General features: G+C 33.9%; 1 protein-coding gene across 1 annotated transcript; it reads right to left on the bottom strand.

Annotated features, from left to right (window-relative positions):
• Positions 1–4,316: 4,316 nt before the first annotated feature.
• Positions 4,317–5,952, bottom strand: LOC121242718 (U-box domain-containing protein 21-like). The gene has a single exon (XM_041140656.1). The coding sequence runs from the start codon at positions 5,816–5,818 to the stop codon at positions 4,496–4,498; it is 1,323 nt and encodes a 440-aa protein (XP_040996590.1). The 5' UTR covers positions 5,819–5,952; the 3' UTR covers positions 4,317–4,495.
• Between the last annotated feature and the right edge of the window lie 11,001 nt (positions 5,953–16,953).

The following is a 16,953-nucleotide window of genomic DNA, read 5'->3' on the forward strand; positions in this document are numbered from 1 at the left end:
TGTTTTCAAGTGCTAGAGAGGAAGATGCATCATGGACTGACATGGGATTTCACAATTCTCTTCCTCGACCAAGATAGGCTTTTGAGTTGGTCAAGGATTTGAAATGGCCTTGAGCTGGGTTTAGTAATCCCATCATCCATATCGAAGCTTGACTTTAATATTCGGTGCTACTAACGGTAACAATGAGAGGTGCTACTCAGGCGTCAGAGTAGCACCGCTCATTGGCAAATTGGAGGGTGGGTCTTGACCTCAACTCTGACTATTCTTTCCATTGTGTTTGGCACAAGATTCATACACATTTCATGGAGTGGCCAAATTCTATGAAATCATGATACATAACTACAACCAAAACGCTTTGCTTTACTTTAAGAGCAGTGTTGCTCTTGATAAAGAGATCTTAAATTATTCTTGAAGAAATAAGAATCCCTTTATTTAGGAGTGTAGAACCGGATACAGATCCGGATACCTGGCCATAATAGAATCTATATCTAGGTTTTAAAAGTTGAGCAATAATCGGATGTAAACCTAGATATCTAGGTTGTAATGGATATCCGGGTTTATTACTTTTTTTTTTTAATTTAAAACTTTTAAAAATGTTTTTATAGTAATTTTTTAAAAAAAAAAAAAATTGGATATCATGTTTAATACCTAGATTTTTTAAAAAAATATTTTAAACACTTTTTAAAAGGATTTTTAAAAAAAAAAATATTTTTAACAATTTTAAAGGTTTTTTTTTTAATCTTTTATAGGCCTTTATATTTATTATTTTTTTTATATAAAATAAATAATGATACATCAACACACAATACATAATACATGCATACTACATGTTACATTATTGTTACATTATTGTTTACTGTTAAAAAAATTCGATTTATCATTATGAGGTCCAGCTCTAGCTCTGCACGCTGACACACAAACGCGTTTCTGGCTAAAGCCCCTTATAGAATGTTCACACCCCACCGCATCATTTTCGCCAGTAATTATGCATATTTATTCTGATCAATATGTGGAGTACTCTTGTTTTTACGTTCGGGTTAAAACTGTCTTCCTGATCATACAAAATAAATAACTAAGATGGTTTTTTTTTTAATTTTTAATTTTTAATTTAAAAACTCGGATTCATAATCGGGTTTGGGTTGGTAGAATCGTCTGAGTCCAATTCAAACGGATAATCATCCTGATTCACCCGAATTTCAGACTAGACCGAAAATAAATTCGATCTGGTTTTACCCCTACTTTTATTAATTTACATTAATCTAACTAAGTAGGTTTGGACTTGTAACATTCATTACTCTTCTCTTTTGGTTCATGGAGTTCTTCATTTGGGTGCCAAAAAGAGTAATGCTTTAGCTACAAATAGATCTTATAAAAATAAACTTACAAATTAAGGTGACTTGATGTGGTACGTTAGATTGTAAAATTATTTTTATTGTAAAGTAAATCTAACGTATCATATAAAATCATGTTAGTTCATGAATTTATTTTTGTAAGATTTTTTTTTCTGTAGCTCTTCTCACTAGAAAATAGCGTCTTCTTCTTTATATATTGAAATCGATGGTGGATCTAACTAGGAAAAGTTGCAAAATGTGAGACATATTCTCCCACAAATTTTCAATTTTTTGGTACAGTCCAAGCCCTTTGATTAAATTTATGAACTTTTTAGGTACGATTTTATCAACTAATAATAACCTACAGTGCCTTTACTCTACATACAAATACGGAACATGCAGTGAAACTGTTGTAGAAACTATGAATATGATCACATCAGTATTCATCCTTCTCATCCTGCCAGAGGGAAAATGAGGGTTGTAAGGGTAAATAATCCAGGTCCAAGCTCCCCAGACCCAGCCCACCAAAGGGCATCATTAGGAAGTAAGTAAGAGAAAAGAAGGAAGAGACAAGGAATGGTAAAAAAAAAAAAAAAAAAAAAAAAAACTAGTGTCCAGGGAAAGAGGGAAGTGACAAGAAATAGAGGAAAAGAGAGAAAAAGAAGGTCACACGTGCAAAAATGGACGTCAAAGTGTGTTGGGTTTTGTGGAGTCTAGTTTATTGTTTTGGCGGTTTGACTTGATGATCCAATCTAATAATGATTCATTACTATTTTTGAGTGGATTTTCAACGTTGTCCCCGAGAAAAATTTATTGGCACTATTTTTGACTTAAGAAGCAGCAAGACAGAAAGTTTGCTCGACATTTGCTTAACTTTCAACCCGAGCGAAGCTCAGACAGAAAATTCTCTCGAGTTTTGCTCGACAATGAGCTCAAGCGAAGACTAGGCAAAGAGTTCGGTCGACTGAGCGCTCGAGTGAAAACTAGACAAAGATTTTACTTGATGCGCACTTGACACTTTACTCGAGTGAATATCGCAAAAAAGTAGAAATTAGGATTTTTGTTGTGTAACCGTATAAATGTGCTTATTTTGTACAGTATGGCCATTTTGAATAATGAAAAATTACCTCAAAGTGTATCTTGTGATTCCTCAATATAATAAAATCATCTGCAACTTCATGGACGTAGGCACATTGCCAAATCATATAAATTTGTGTCGTATAATTGATTGTTTGATTATTTTTTGTATATTTTTACTTTATTGTCATCGTTTTCTCAACAAAGAGACATTAAACCAAGTTATTCACCTACTACTAACAGGGACACAATAAAACGAATAAGATTGGCTAAAAGAGGGGATCTCTTCTGGGAAAGGGATAAGATTGGCAAAAAAAGGGGATCTCACCTGGGCAACTTCACGGGAGAGCTTCTTCAACCTCTAGTCGAGAAACTCTAGCTTTATTATTTTTTAGGTAAAGGGTTCATCGACTCTCATTTGTATAATGAGCTAAGAGAGATTATGAAAGACTATAAAATACTTTCAGTATAGTGGATTTGCTTTCCAAGCAACCCTTGGACGTAGGCCCCGTGATAAATCACATAAATCTATGTGCCTCTCTCTTTATTTACATTTACTGTATTTATTTTCCATTCACTACTATGTGTGTACAGACATCGTACTGCCGCTCTGGACCACCTCCATGGACTTCAAACTGTTTCATCGAGACCTGGACCACCAACAGAAGACACCAATAGAGGCCTGGCCGCCCCCTTCCAAGCCAGAGACGATTCTTTCCCCATTCCGATCTGTGGGGAGATTTACGTCCTTAACAAGGGGGAAAGAAAAAGGAATCATTCACAATCAACGAGTTTAGCCTAGGAAGTATACAATAATCAGTAAGAAATCAGGACGAACATTTGACCTTAAGTGATGTTTATACCATACTAACTCCCATCTTACCCGCTCCCATTATATTAATGCAGCGTTGCCCATCAACCCTTAAATAACCTCTTGTTTAAAAAGTACTAATTTAAAGTTTAATTTGTAGTGTCATGTTAGCATAGTGAGATGGGAGTGTGAGGAAAGTATAGTTTTGAGAGTTTTTCTTATTGCTCTAACGAGTTTTCGAAGATTGACTTACACTTTGTTAGATACATACCAGGGAAAGAATATCTTCATTATAGTATAAATAGTAGTAATATATATTATTTTCTCAGAATTTTAGAGGATTCAACCATATTCTCTTATGAAAAGAACATTAGTGCACATATTCTAGATAATGATCAAGAACAGAACTCTAATAAATATAAACCATCTTGCACAAATGGTGGTAGTCCTTCATTTGTCTTTTACCTTTGATGTGAAGCAGGGCTTGTGATGATAGTGACTATCTCAAGACATGATGAATGGAAAATGAAAGATCCACCACCATATCAATATGACATGACAGATACATCAGAATGGAGTTTGAAACTCAATTAAGTAATGTCTGATCTGAGATAATAGCTTAATCACAATCAAATTAAAACAAACACACCTAATTAAAATGAGCTGCTGCATTTGAGTTAAAATCAAGTGATGTTCATGTCATCTTCAGAAAGGGCTCACATTCAATGCATATGTCCCATACTTCCTCTTCTAGCCATGTTAAAAACTCAAAATCAATCAGTGGTGTATCACTTTCAAAATGATCATAACAATCATGTTGGTGTGAAATTTTTTGCAGGAAATTATTGCATTTACCTTTTGTGGAATAACTTGTTTGGATTTCATTAATTAAGGGATCGGATTATACACATGATCTGACCAAAGAGTTTCTGTTCTGACTGTTTGCATGTTCTTTCATTATCCAAAAGTATGATTGAAACAACTTGTTATAATTGTGGTTGTGAAATATATTTCTTAAGTTGCTATGCAGCTAATGACCAACAGAGTGATAAGAAATTGAAATCTCTTAAGTCTGAAGCATATAATAGGCTGGAAAATTAAAGAACAAAACAATACTGTCTCACAATTTACTGAGTTGTGTGGAAAGAAATTAAACCTAACTGATGAGCTAGATCTTTCTGTATGAAAGTTTTGCACCATTTTTGGTACATAGTCTACAACAAAACTATAAGTAATTACATACTCGAATCGACTCGAAAAATAAAGATTTTTCTCTTCAAAATGACCTTTTGAGATTCTTGAAATCCACAGATTCAATGCACTCCAACCCAGCCCTGTAAGGATTCAACAGTTTCAGAAGCTCAGTTGCTTTCTCCTTTGTCTTATCACCACAACCAACCTGTATGACTAACAAGAGCTTCTGAAAGGCTCCAACTTGAAGAGCCTCAACCAGAATTTTTCCTTCATCCCTTCTTCCATATTTGCAGAGCTCCGAAATTGCAGAAATGGAATACTCTGTCGCCAAGTCCGACACCCTCAAGATTTTCTTCACCATGACTGGTACGGTTAAGGCATTACTTTGAGCCTCTTCTCTCCCTTCTTTGCAGCTGCAAAGTCCACAGAGAACACCCAAAGCCCTCTCACATATGCTTTTCTCTGAGTCAACAAGAATCTCCAGAAGTAAAGAAACCAAACCCATCTTCACAAATGCTAATTTGATCTTCTCGCTGGACGAATAAGCAACAGAAACCATGTAGAAAATCACCATGATTGAAGCTTTTGTAATAGTTGGACAGATTTGCTTTTTGACGAATTCAACTAGCAATTCATTCACTCCCTCAATGTCTGACAGCTTTTCCACAAGCTTTTGATCACAAGCAAGAAGCTCTTTCAAGGCTACTATGGAGTCTTGCTTTGGTGAAAGATCTTTGCTGCTCAAAAACCAGACCATGCAACCCAAAGAAGCTCGAGATCCTAAGGATTTCTGGGCTTCCACATCAAAAGGAAACATCCAATTCAGTGCAGACAATATCTCTTCCAACACTGCGACATTTCTCTCGACAGAATCATTTGAAAATGCATCGAATGCGGCAGCCAGTACAGCGGCTGCTCCATTTGCGACGATGCACCTCCTATTTCGTTCACTCTCCGCACCCCATTTCTGAATTTTCTGCACCAATTCTAAGCATCTGTACTGGTCAATATCTCGAGCTGAAGCTGAAACATCGAAAAGAATCTCCGAAACCTCAATTGGCGTGACTGGAGTTCTCGGCGTCGGGATGCGTTCAACTCCATAATTTTGTTTCTCCACGCACCAATCTTGGATCATCTTCCTGAGTGTGTGGTTAGGAATCTGATCAAAACTCCTGAGCATCTTATTCGTGACAGGGCACGTAAAATTCCCAGCTTCAAGCCAGGTTTCGATACTTTCACGATCATAGGTAATCCCAGAAGACAATGTGACAGGATCTTTCATCAACTCAAGGGATATGGGGCATCGGAAATGATTCGGAATCACAAGCTCCATCTCGTGGTTGCCTGCGGGATTCTTTTTCCCGGCATGGCGGGCTATTCTTCTCTTCCTCCAACCTAAAATCATTACTACAGATATTAATCTGACAAAAACCAAGATCGAAGAAGAAGGAAATTAAAACAAGAGAATATATTCGTGTTGAGTTTCTTTTTTGTTCGTGAGAGTGTATGAGAGGGAGTTGAAGGGTTTTATAAGTTCTTCATAAATATACGTGTTGTAAAGAATATATATATATATATATATATATATATATATATATATATATATATATCTTTTGAGGGTTTTGAAATTTGTACACGGTACGTGTTCAAACTTCGGACCTTTTCACATAGACAAGAATTCAAAAAGAAACGTTCAAATTTGAGAGAGAGAGAGAGAGAGAGAGGCTAAATTTGTTTACGATTAAGGAGAGTTTGAACGTTGACCGTTGAAGGTTTGAAAAATAGAAATCCAACCGTCAAAGTGGGGGAAAGGTTTAATAGTTTGAAAGGATGATACGTACAGATATGCATGAGCTAGCTAGCAGCAGAAGGGGGGAGGGGTTGGATTTGAGAGCTTTGACCAGTTGATCAAGACTCCATAAACCAAGTCCAAACATGCATGCAGCTTATAATTTACATTACATTTGTTTGATGAAAGTCGTATATAGCCATCTTATATATATATATATATATATATATATATATATATATATATATATAACTAGTTTTGGTAAACTAGTTTTGGTAATGTTCTTCGCATGACTGTGTCAAGGTAGGAAGCATTCTGCAGAATCAGAGTTGAAAATTGACTGTAACGTTAAGTTTGGGATGATCATAATTAGAGACGGGAAATACTTCGTCTACCAAAAGAATTATATATATATATATAAAAAAAAAAAAAAGACGCGTTTTAAACTAATGTAATTTGATGTTTAACGTTAAGGATGATGCTAGAGGTACAGATTTCTCTACCGATATTAATCCAACCAATAAGTGCATTTCAGATTTTTTTTTTTTTTTTTTGCTTTTCTTTTATTCATTATTTTAACATCTTTAAATATTTTTTATTATTAGAGAACACGGCGGAATACCTCAAACACAGCCTATTGAGTTGTTCCATAAGTTTATTCAGTTTGAATAAATAATCTAGCAAGTCTCAAGCGTCTCCTATTTGGTGGTGAAGTATACTACGTAGAATAATCTAGAGTAATACTCAACATATCCACAACCTAGATACTTTCTCAAGAGAGAACAAAAAAATAGAGAGATTCTATTTTTTTTTTTTTTTGGAATTATCAAAGAACCATTTGAGGGGGGCTATATATAACCCTCCATGTGCATCTTTTATGACTGGCCTTAAAATTTAAGGCCAGTCATGTAACAAATGGCCATTAAGCTATGCGTTACATGTCGTGGCCCGTTACAACATATGAGGGGTTTGCCCATGTGGGCTTCCCTTCATCTTACATCTCTCACTCGCTCATAGTGGTCATGACCCAAAACCTGCATCTCTTTAATATTCTCAATCTTATTCATACAAGCAAATAGGTTGTGCAACCACTAAGCACACCTGCAAAAAGAAAGTGGGAGCACTATACCAAATCTCTTTCAGAGAAGACCAGCATAGCAACATCCCTAAAGTGTCTTGTCATGTCCTAGACTTATACGATCACATCAGATCAAGCATTTCTAAATCCTCTTGAGTTCATACAAAATTCATAATAATGTTTGACTACCTCTAAATCATTTCGATGTGTTCACAACCTTAGTCGCTACTAATGTGTAACATCATAGTTCAACGTCGGCAAACGCCATCGAAGATACGATGTCGAATAGTCTTTCATTTGCCCTCATGTCATTTAACTTTGGTCGAACCGCTTTCCTAGCAATGCCTCTTTAGACCGTATCAATCATGACCATAGATAGCACACTGAAGTAGCAAATGTCATAACCTCCATCTTATGACATAGTCAAAAGTAAATAAAGGACAGTTAATAAAATATGAGACTCACACAATAAGAAAAAATAGAACCATTTACTCACTTACTTATTTGGTTGAATAAGCACATATAGTATGAAATTCATGCAATGATGGATTTCTCTTCCTTAAAAGAGCATATGTCTAAAGCAACACCGTACAAATCTTAGTTTAGCCACTCCTTAAGCGTCTAGCCAGAGTTCCGTAATTTGCTTGTCTCCAAGGCATTAAAGAGGATCTCGCATCTGGTTAATCAGATGCTACATGGATTGTGGAGTACCCATGCATGGTCCTCTTAATATAATAGACCTCATCTTAGTTCCCACTAAGGCGACATATATTTGTGTCAACCAACTTATCCCCTTAGACAAGTACCTAGGGACACAATGTCTCATCTTTACTCATTACTCAATCGTTAGAGGTAATCGCTCGTATAAGTGAGCCGATCTAAGCCTATTGACATAACTTGTGTGTATTGAGAAAACTATGCGATAAAGACAAAAACTAAATAAAATCATATTTCATTAATAACTTAAAGGAAAGTTTACACCTTAATGTCAACTAAAACACAAATTACATTCACAATCTACGCAGTCTTAGATTCCTAACATGAGCCACAAAACCATTTCTTACTATAGGCTTTGTCAAGGGATCAGCAACTATGTGACTCGTAAAAATGTGCTTCAAAATCACTTTCTTTTGCTCTACCATGTTTCTAATGTAGTGATATTTGATATCTATGTGTTTGATTCTTCAATGATACTTTAAGTCATTAGCATATGCGAGAGCTGTCATGCTATCGCAAAATATTATTGTCGGATCTGAAGTATTCGTGTCAATGTCAAAATGCTTGAGGAACCTCCGTAACCAAACAGCTTCTTGAAGTGCTGCTGAACAAGCTATGTATTCTACATCCATGGTGGATAAGACTATAGAGAGTTGTTTTTTATTGCTCAATGTAATGGTACCATTGTTGAGTAGAAAGACATACACAATAGTTGATTTGCGCTCATCTAGGTCACTACCCTAATCAGCATCAATGTAACCTTTCAGCTGCAAATCTGAATCTTGATAGCACAACACATAGTTCGCAGTTCCCTTGAGATATCTCTAAATTCTCTTGATTGTTTTCCATTGAGCCAATCCGGGGTTAGATAGAAATCTACTCACCAAGCCAACTGCAGAGCATATGTCTGGCTGAGTACACATCGTTGCGTACATCAGGCTGCCCACAGCATTAGCATAAGGGACACGAGCCATTTTTTCCATTTCTCTTTGAGTCTTAGGACACATCTCTTTGAACAAGCTCTCACCTCTAGCAGTAGGGGTGTCAATGAGTTTAGATTCACTCATTTGGAAGTGCTCAAGAACTTTCTTTATGTAAGTTTGTTGGGACAAACACAAAAGTTTCTTTGATTGATTTCTGTAGATCTTAACTTCCAAAATATATTCTACCTCACTTATATCCTTCATTTCAAAGTTGTAATGATTAGATAAAAAATTTGAAAATTTGAAATTGAAAAATATTTTGCATTTGAATAATGTTTAGGAAGAAAATATTGAGAATATCTGAGAATAATTAAGAACAATTGTGTTGCCAAACGTGAGGGTGATAATATGTGACACGACCCATTAGCCCAACATGATTATGATACGAAATTGACAGATTTGGGTTTAATGTTAACGGATTAATCCGTTAAGACACGATTCATTAACGGATCACTAACGGGTCAACCCGCTTAACCCGTTACTGACCCGTTAAATTTCTTACTCAAAATTACAATTATATTTTTTTATCCTAAAAACAAAAATATTCTAACCTTTTTTCGTATTTCCTATCTCTCTCTCATACTCTTACTCTCTCTCATTTCTCAGTTAAGTCAGTTCTAACGAGTCATGACTACGTTCCTCACTTCTTTTGGATTGTAATTTTGGTGTTTTTATTGTTTGAATTGTAAGTTTTGACTTCTGTAATTAGTTTAATATTTATGGATATATTGTGATTTTAATTTTTATGTGACATTATGTTAATTAGGACAAATTGATTATTTGGATCAATTTAACAAGGGACGGCTGTTCCATAAGGCGAGTCAGACGTTTTGCCTAGAAGTGTAAATTTAAACCGGTAAATCGAAAAACTGGTCCGGTCCGGTTTTGAATCGGTTCGGTCCAGAACTGGTTCCTATATTATGAAAACCGGCCGAATCCGGTCCAGTTTTGGTTCCGTAGTTTTCGGAACCGGACCGGACTAAACCGGACCGATTGGAAAAATATATATATAAATTAATTTTATATATTATACAAAATATTTATATATATATAAGTTTTATATATAATATATAATTTTATATTAAAATTATATATATATATAATAATTATATATCATATATAAAATAATTTCATATTATAATTTATAAATTATAACATAAAATGTTAATCTTAAATATGAACATTTGTAATTTATTTGATCCTATGTTATTAATATAATTATATATAAGATAATGTTATTATAATTTATAAAATAAAAGTTTAATCTTAAAGATGAAAATTTAATTGATCACATGCTTTAAACATAATATATATATATATTAAATTATTAATAACATTTTATCATAAGAAGTAACACTTTATTATATGTTTTTTACATTTTAAAAAAATCAAAAAACCGGACCGGACCGGACCGAAAACTGGTACAACCGGAGATACCGGTTTAGGAAGGTAACCGGGGGCGTAATCGGTTTTGAAAAATACAAAATCGGTACATACCGGTTTACCGGTTCGGTCCTAAATTTTATCCAAAATAGGACCGAACTGGACCGGTTACACTCCTAATTTTGCCTAAGGCCTCGCAGTGAAAGAAGGCTAAAAAAATGCTAAAAGTTAATTATTAAAAAAATTATCTAAACTAAATTATGTTAACCTTGAAAATTGAAAAAAGCCAATTCTTAACTCCACGATAAAAAAAACAATAGACGTTAATAGACTTTATATAGACTCTACTACTTCACTTAGAAAAGACAAAAGTCATAATAAAATTTCAAAAAAGACATTCCAATCTATCTGTCAAAAAGAACATTTTAAGGACTCTCCTTTTATACCTGAAATTTACAAAAAAAAATTTTCATCTCTCTTGTACTCTAGACTCCAGTCTACAATCTCTAATCTCTAATTCTCTTACATCATCTTGCTCGTATTTGGTACTGATAGCCTCTCCCATTGTTGCATCGTACTTGCAGACATTGAGTGGCATCTTTGTTGGAAGTTAAGGGTAAAGCTGAAAAATTTTGTATTATATATACTAAAAATTTTGAAAACAGCCACGGGACTTGTCTTCTAGTCTCTAGAACATCCTTTGTTTTCTTTCTTTTTTTCTTTTTTCTTCAAGACTTCAACCTACCACGGAGACCAGATGTTTCACAATTGAGTTCACATAATCACATGGCCTATGGGCCACGTATTCCTTGACACTTTTTTTTGTCAAATTTTGTTTATTTTTCAACTTCTATAATGTATAATTTATTTTTTGATTTTAAATATTAATATTATATTATATTTTATTGTGTAGATTCACAATTTTATATAAAAGTGATGCTCATCTATTATATAAAAGTGAAGCCCATTTGCTAAATCAGATTCTATTATTTTATGTTAATATTTATTTTATTGTAGAATATTCATAATTATGGTAAGAATATTTTAACTATATTATTAATTGAGAATGAAATATTAGAAGAATTTGAATATAAAAATTTAATTAATAATTTTACATCTAAAAAAAAAGAAAAATTTTTAAACAAAAATATACTTTGATATAGGAAAAATGTCACATTTTAACTTCTCGCCTTAGGTCTCAAAATCTATTAAGCCGGCCCTGAATTCAACTCATTTACATAAACGAGTTGAAATAGATAGAAACGGATTGTATCATATCGATATATTTTTAATAAAATATACTAAATGCAATCGATCGGGAAGTTGTTGCGTACTGTGGGACGTGGCCTGATACATAATATTAATAAAGAAAAACGCTCGTTGCAAGCACCTGGTGCAAACGGCGTGCAAACGTGACTGATGTAGAGACACTTGATGAGAGAGACCAAGTTGATAGAATTGATAAAAGAGAAAGACCGAACTTATAAAATAGGAAGAATTTATTTTAAATCAGATGTAATATGGACAACTGCACGTCAGTTGTATCTACTTACTGTATATAGAAGCAGTGATTAACAAAACAACGTGTTTCATTACGGAAGGGTGAGCTCTCCCCGCGTAAGAAAAAAAAAATTCCTTCTTCTCCTGGGCGCATTTTGGCTTGTGGGTGGAGAATGTACAGATAAAATAAACAGTTCCTCTTTGGAACGGCACTTCCGAAGTTGTGAGATTAACGGCAGCCAATGCTTTGCTAACACATCAGACTCCTCATAGTTTACTCGTGCACCGCATCTGAAAGAAAGAAAGAGTACAACGTCTGGGGAATTTAGGTTGGACTTGTACCAACCTTGGATTTTAGGGAAGAGCCTGAAATGAAATGCCTGCACTCTATTTTTTGCTAATTTGTTGGAGACCACCTTAGGGAAAGCTAGCTTTTTGGGTTTCAAAGCAAGGCAGAGCGACTAGCTGAGATGATGCCGGATTCACCAAGCTAGGCGGAGGAGAGAGAGAGAGAGAGAATGGAGGAAAGAGGGTGAGGACAGGGAGATAGATGGAAACGCAATTTCAACTGCCTTTTTCTATTTTTTAAAACGGGTCGTTGTCACTGTTGTTATTTTAATTGATCTTGTTACATCATCCTGGTTGAATTAGTTAAAAATTAAATTTATTGAATATTTAATTATTAGAGAATAAAATATATTTATAATGAATTAGTTAAATTTTAAATAATTAAAATTTAATTACAATAATTTTTAAAATTTTTTTTAAATTTAAAGATTACTGTGTATATATTAAATACATATTCTATCATATATTTTATCACAATTGATATATTAATATGAGTTAGTGATATATTAATTTAATTAGAATATGATTTTTAATTAATATATAATATGTAGAATAGTAAAATATGATAAAATTAAATAAATTAATAATTAAAAAAATTAAATATTTTTAAAATTATTAGTTACTCATTACTATATAATAAATATATGAATAATTCAATATAGAGATTTGATATGAATAACTAAAATTAAATTCATCTTATATTATTTTATTATTATATAATGAAAAAATAGATATTTCAATATAGAGATTTATGTGAATGAAATAATCAAAAATCAAATTTTTCTTACATTCACTAAAAATATCCTTTAACTTTGACTAATCTATTGAGAATACTTTAAGATTTAAAAATCTAACTCATTAAAATTAACGGATCGTATTCGAGTTGATCTATATCGTATAATATACACGAATTGATACTACATGAATACAACTCATTAACACTATTGACACCCTAAGCCAAACGGACTTACTCTGTAGTTAATTTTACATAATTAGTAACAAACAAATATTAACGTTGAGACAACTCTACAACCAACCCACCTTAAAAATATCATAAAAAAATAAAACGGCATTAATAATTAATAATTAATAATTTTTTTTCTGCCCATGGAAGAGTTGATCAGCCCTACAAAGCTGGTTGTTGCTGGACCAAACACGTACATGTCCTGCTTGTGCATCTTTTATTTTTCATCATTTGTTTTTCTTGTAACGTGTTATTAGGTCAAACGTTTGGATGTTAAAAGATAATCTTAAATGATCTGTAAATAATAATAAAAAAATAATAAATAATAATAAAAAAAAATAACGAATAATTTGTGAATGTTTACGTATTTAATGTTATTTACCTATCAACAAAACAATTAAATTTACCTATTTCATGTTATTTCACGTTAATTAGGCTCTACATGAATGTTTATGGCTAATTTAATTATTGTACAATTTATTCTTCTATTCTCTTCCTTCTCTTTTTCTTCAGTCAGTCGACTTTTCCTTCAATAAGAATTACAAATGTCGACATCCATTAATTATTAAGTTGATATATAGCAATTGGGGTTATTGGAACCTGTAATTACAAAGTATTTGCAAGAAGAATAAAACTAGAAATACACTCAGATTAGCATCAACACGAGTTCTTTTACTTACATGCCAGTATATGCGAACACGCCATTTACTGTAAAGTTCACATTTTCAGAAATTGTAATACAATATTACAAAATGAGACTTTATTTTAGAAAAGTGACTGTTCATACTATGAATATGACCTATCAAGAATAAAAGAGGATTTAGGAAGACATGTTCAACTCTGTTTTGTCAATAATAGCGCTCGTGATTAGTACTCTAGCTGAGCTTAGGGGTGCTACCCGCTACCTGCCCCCCGCCCTTACATGGGTGAGGGTGGCGTTTTGCACCTAGGAACCTACCCCCGGTGTGCTTTGGCGAGGTACCCCGTTCGAGTATCGGGGTGCGGGGGCAGACAAATGGGCCTTAGGCCCATAACATGTTTCTGGGCCCAAAATGGCCTAGAAGCTGTTGAAATGGGCCCAACTAGGTTTCGGACCATTTTGGGCCCATAAATTAACAAAAATACAAATAACAAAAAAAAAAAAAAAAAGAATTTACAATAATAAAAATAATATACAAATTAAGAGAAAATGAAGTACTATTACCACCTAATAAATTAATAATAATAACTAAGCTATTGCAATAAAACAAATTAAGAGAAAAAAATTATAAAATTACAAACATAAAACATTGTATCAATATTACAAATAACTGAATCACTGAATACAACTGAATGAAATGAGCTGTTTGATATTTGGGACGGGTGGCCAAGGGTGGAAAGACATGTAATTAGTGTTGTTTGCTGTGAGATCATAAAATCTAAAACATTAAATTTTTAATAGGAAAATCAATTAGAATTATAAACAAGAACTAAAAATAAAAATTATAAACATATATTAGAAATGAAAAAATTAAAAACTAAAATCTGACTAACCAAGATGAGATGGAGACCAAGATGCAAATAGATCATTTGAATTTTGGTCCTTGGACTTGAGCGTAGGATTGAGGCATGAGCTGTACAAATGACAGTAAAATTATAAAAGCTAAAAAAATACAAGAAAAATAATTAGATAATAAAAATTATATAAATACAAAAAAAATTAAGGGACTACACAAATTTTACAAACCTATGGCAAATGGCAATAGTGGGTCCAATACCACGAAGTCATACTACAATAGAAGTAGACATCGTCTCATGTATTACTACAACAATTAAATTTGAAATTAATACCGATGAAATGAATATAAATAAATCAAAATAATAAAATGAAATCAATGATTACCAAATCCAGTTGATCACCACCCTCCTTCACATGGGGCTCTTAAAGTCAAGAACATCCGGAACATGAATTTTCGTCCCGTTGATCCAATTCTGCGTGCAAATCAATGCCTCCACGGTGGTAACAGACAATAAACTCCAGAATTAATCCAATATGTGCCCTCCGGTACTAAAGGCCGACTCTAAAGCAACTATACTAATAGGGATGACCAAAATACTGCGAGTCATCTTTCCAAGGACGAGATATTTCACGGCATTGGTCTTCCACTATGCTAATATATCAAATTCTCATATATATGAGAGAAGATCCCCTGCCAAATATCTGTCTACCTTTGACTTTGCCTCCATAGATTGACAGACTAGTATGAAGTTCTAAGAGAGGCTCTCACCCCACGCCAACCTACGCTTTTTCTCCATCCCGACTTCTAGAGGAGGCGGTGGGGTAGGTGAAGGTGTAAGTGCATTACCACCCTTGATTATGGTAAACTCATCAAACAATTTACCAAGAGTTTCTCTAACCATTGTCCCAATAAGCTCCACCCATGTGTTCCTGTGTACAAGTCCTAAATCATATATCATGCCATCAATCTTGATATGGGGGTCAAGAGTAACAACCACATATAATAAAATATTTAGCCTACTCAAATATCCTCAATACTTGTCATATTTGACCCGCATCATCAATGTCATCTCTCGCATCCTAATATGGTCACCTATACACATTTCATCCAATTCTTCTTTCACCTTATATATTTGTTGACAGAAATCATTGGATGTAGGGTACAAAGAACCAGATAGCCTCAATGTGACCTTGTAGAAAAGCTTCAAAAATTCTACAAAAGTAACAACAACCTTCTAATCATCATAAATAGGATTTCTTAATCTTATGTGCTCATCAAAATATTTGACATATTGAATGTCTTCATCACCCAATAACTCAAAGGCCGCCTTACGTTCTTGGGCCACCTCCAACATTAAGAAGGTTGAGTTCCATCTTGTAGGAACATCAATACAAAGGCCATTCTTGAATGTTATGTCTACATTTTTCACAGCAACCTTAAATTTCTCCAATTTAGTAGAAGAATATCTCACAAATCTCACAGTCATTTTGACTTGTGCAACCGAGTCATCAACATCTTTCAACTCATCAGTCACAATTAAATTAAGAATATATGCAGTACATCTAACATGCAAACAATCACCACCCAACAAAACGACATCGTTTTATGGCTGTGGGTTTTTTATATATAAATACATATATATTATATTATATATATATATATATATATATATATATACGGGGCAGGGGGAAACGGAAGCGGGGTTAGGCCCCCTCTGTCCGGAGGGCCTAGATGTAGGTGGGGCCACCCACTCCTCGCATCTGAAGGCACGGAGCCCTGCCCTGCCCCGCCCATGCAGGGCTGTGGCAACAAGGTGCGGGACCCCACTACCCACCCCTAACTTAGCTTGAACGGCATGTGAGTTTGGTGCAGGAAATCTTTGATGGCAGGCAAAAGTGCTTTGTCTTAATATTTCGATTTTAGATTGGAGTACAACGCTTGGTCCATATCCTCTACAATTTCATTATCCATTAATTCATATGTGATGAAGGTGAATGCAAGGAACTAAAGAACAATAAATATAACGCCCCAAGTCTTTTAGAGAGGTTTTATCCTGATACATGCTTGACTTGATTAGCCTTTTGGGATGAAGTCAGACACACTTTAAAAGGCTTTAGGATTATTCTTAGTACATCTGATCTACTCACAAATTACTTGGCAAAAAATTACAAGGCTTCACCATCTTGATTTCTTACAAATTGTTATAGAGACAGCTGCAAATATAAAGTACTCCATCTTATCATAATATGCCGTGAAATTAAAATTATTTACATAAGCAC

Source organism: Juglans microcarpa x Juglans regia, chromosome 8D (genome assembly GCF_004785595.1).
Source record: "Juglans microcarpa x Juglans regia isolate MS1-56 chromosome 8D, Jm3101_v1.0, whole genome shotgun sequence".
Classification (NCBI taxonomy): domain Eukaryota; kingdom Viridiplantae; phylum Streptophyta; class Magnoliopsida; order Fagales; family Juglandaceae; genus Juglans; species Juglans microcarpa x Juglans regia.

Excerpts from the sequence above, each read along its gene's own strand:
- LOC121242718 (XM_041140656.1), bottom strand. The coding sequence starts at position 5,818 with ATGATTTTAGGTTGGAGGAAGAGAAGAATAGCCCGCCATGCCGGGAAA.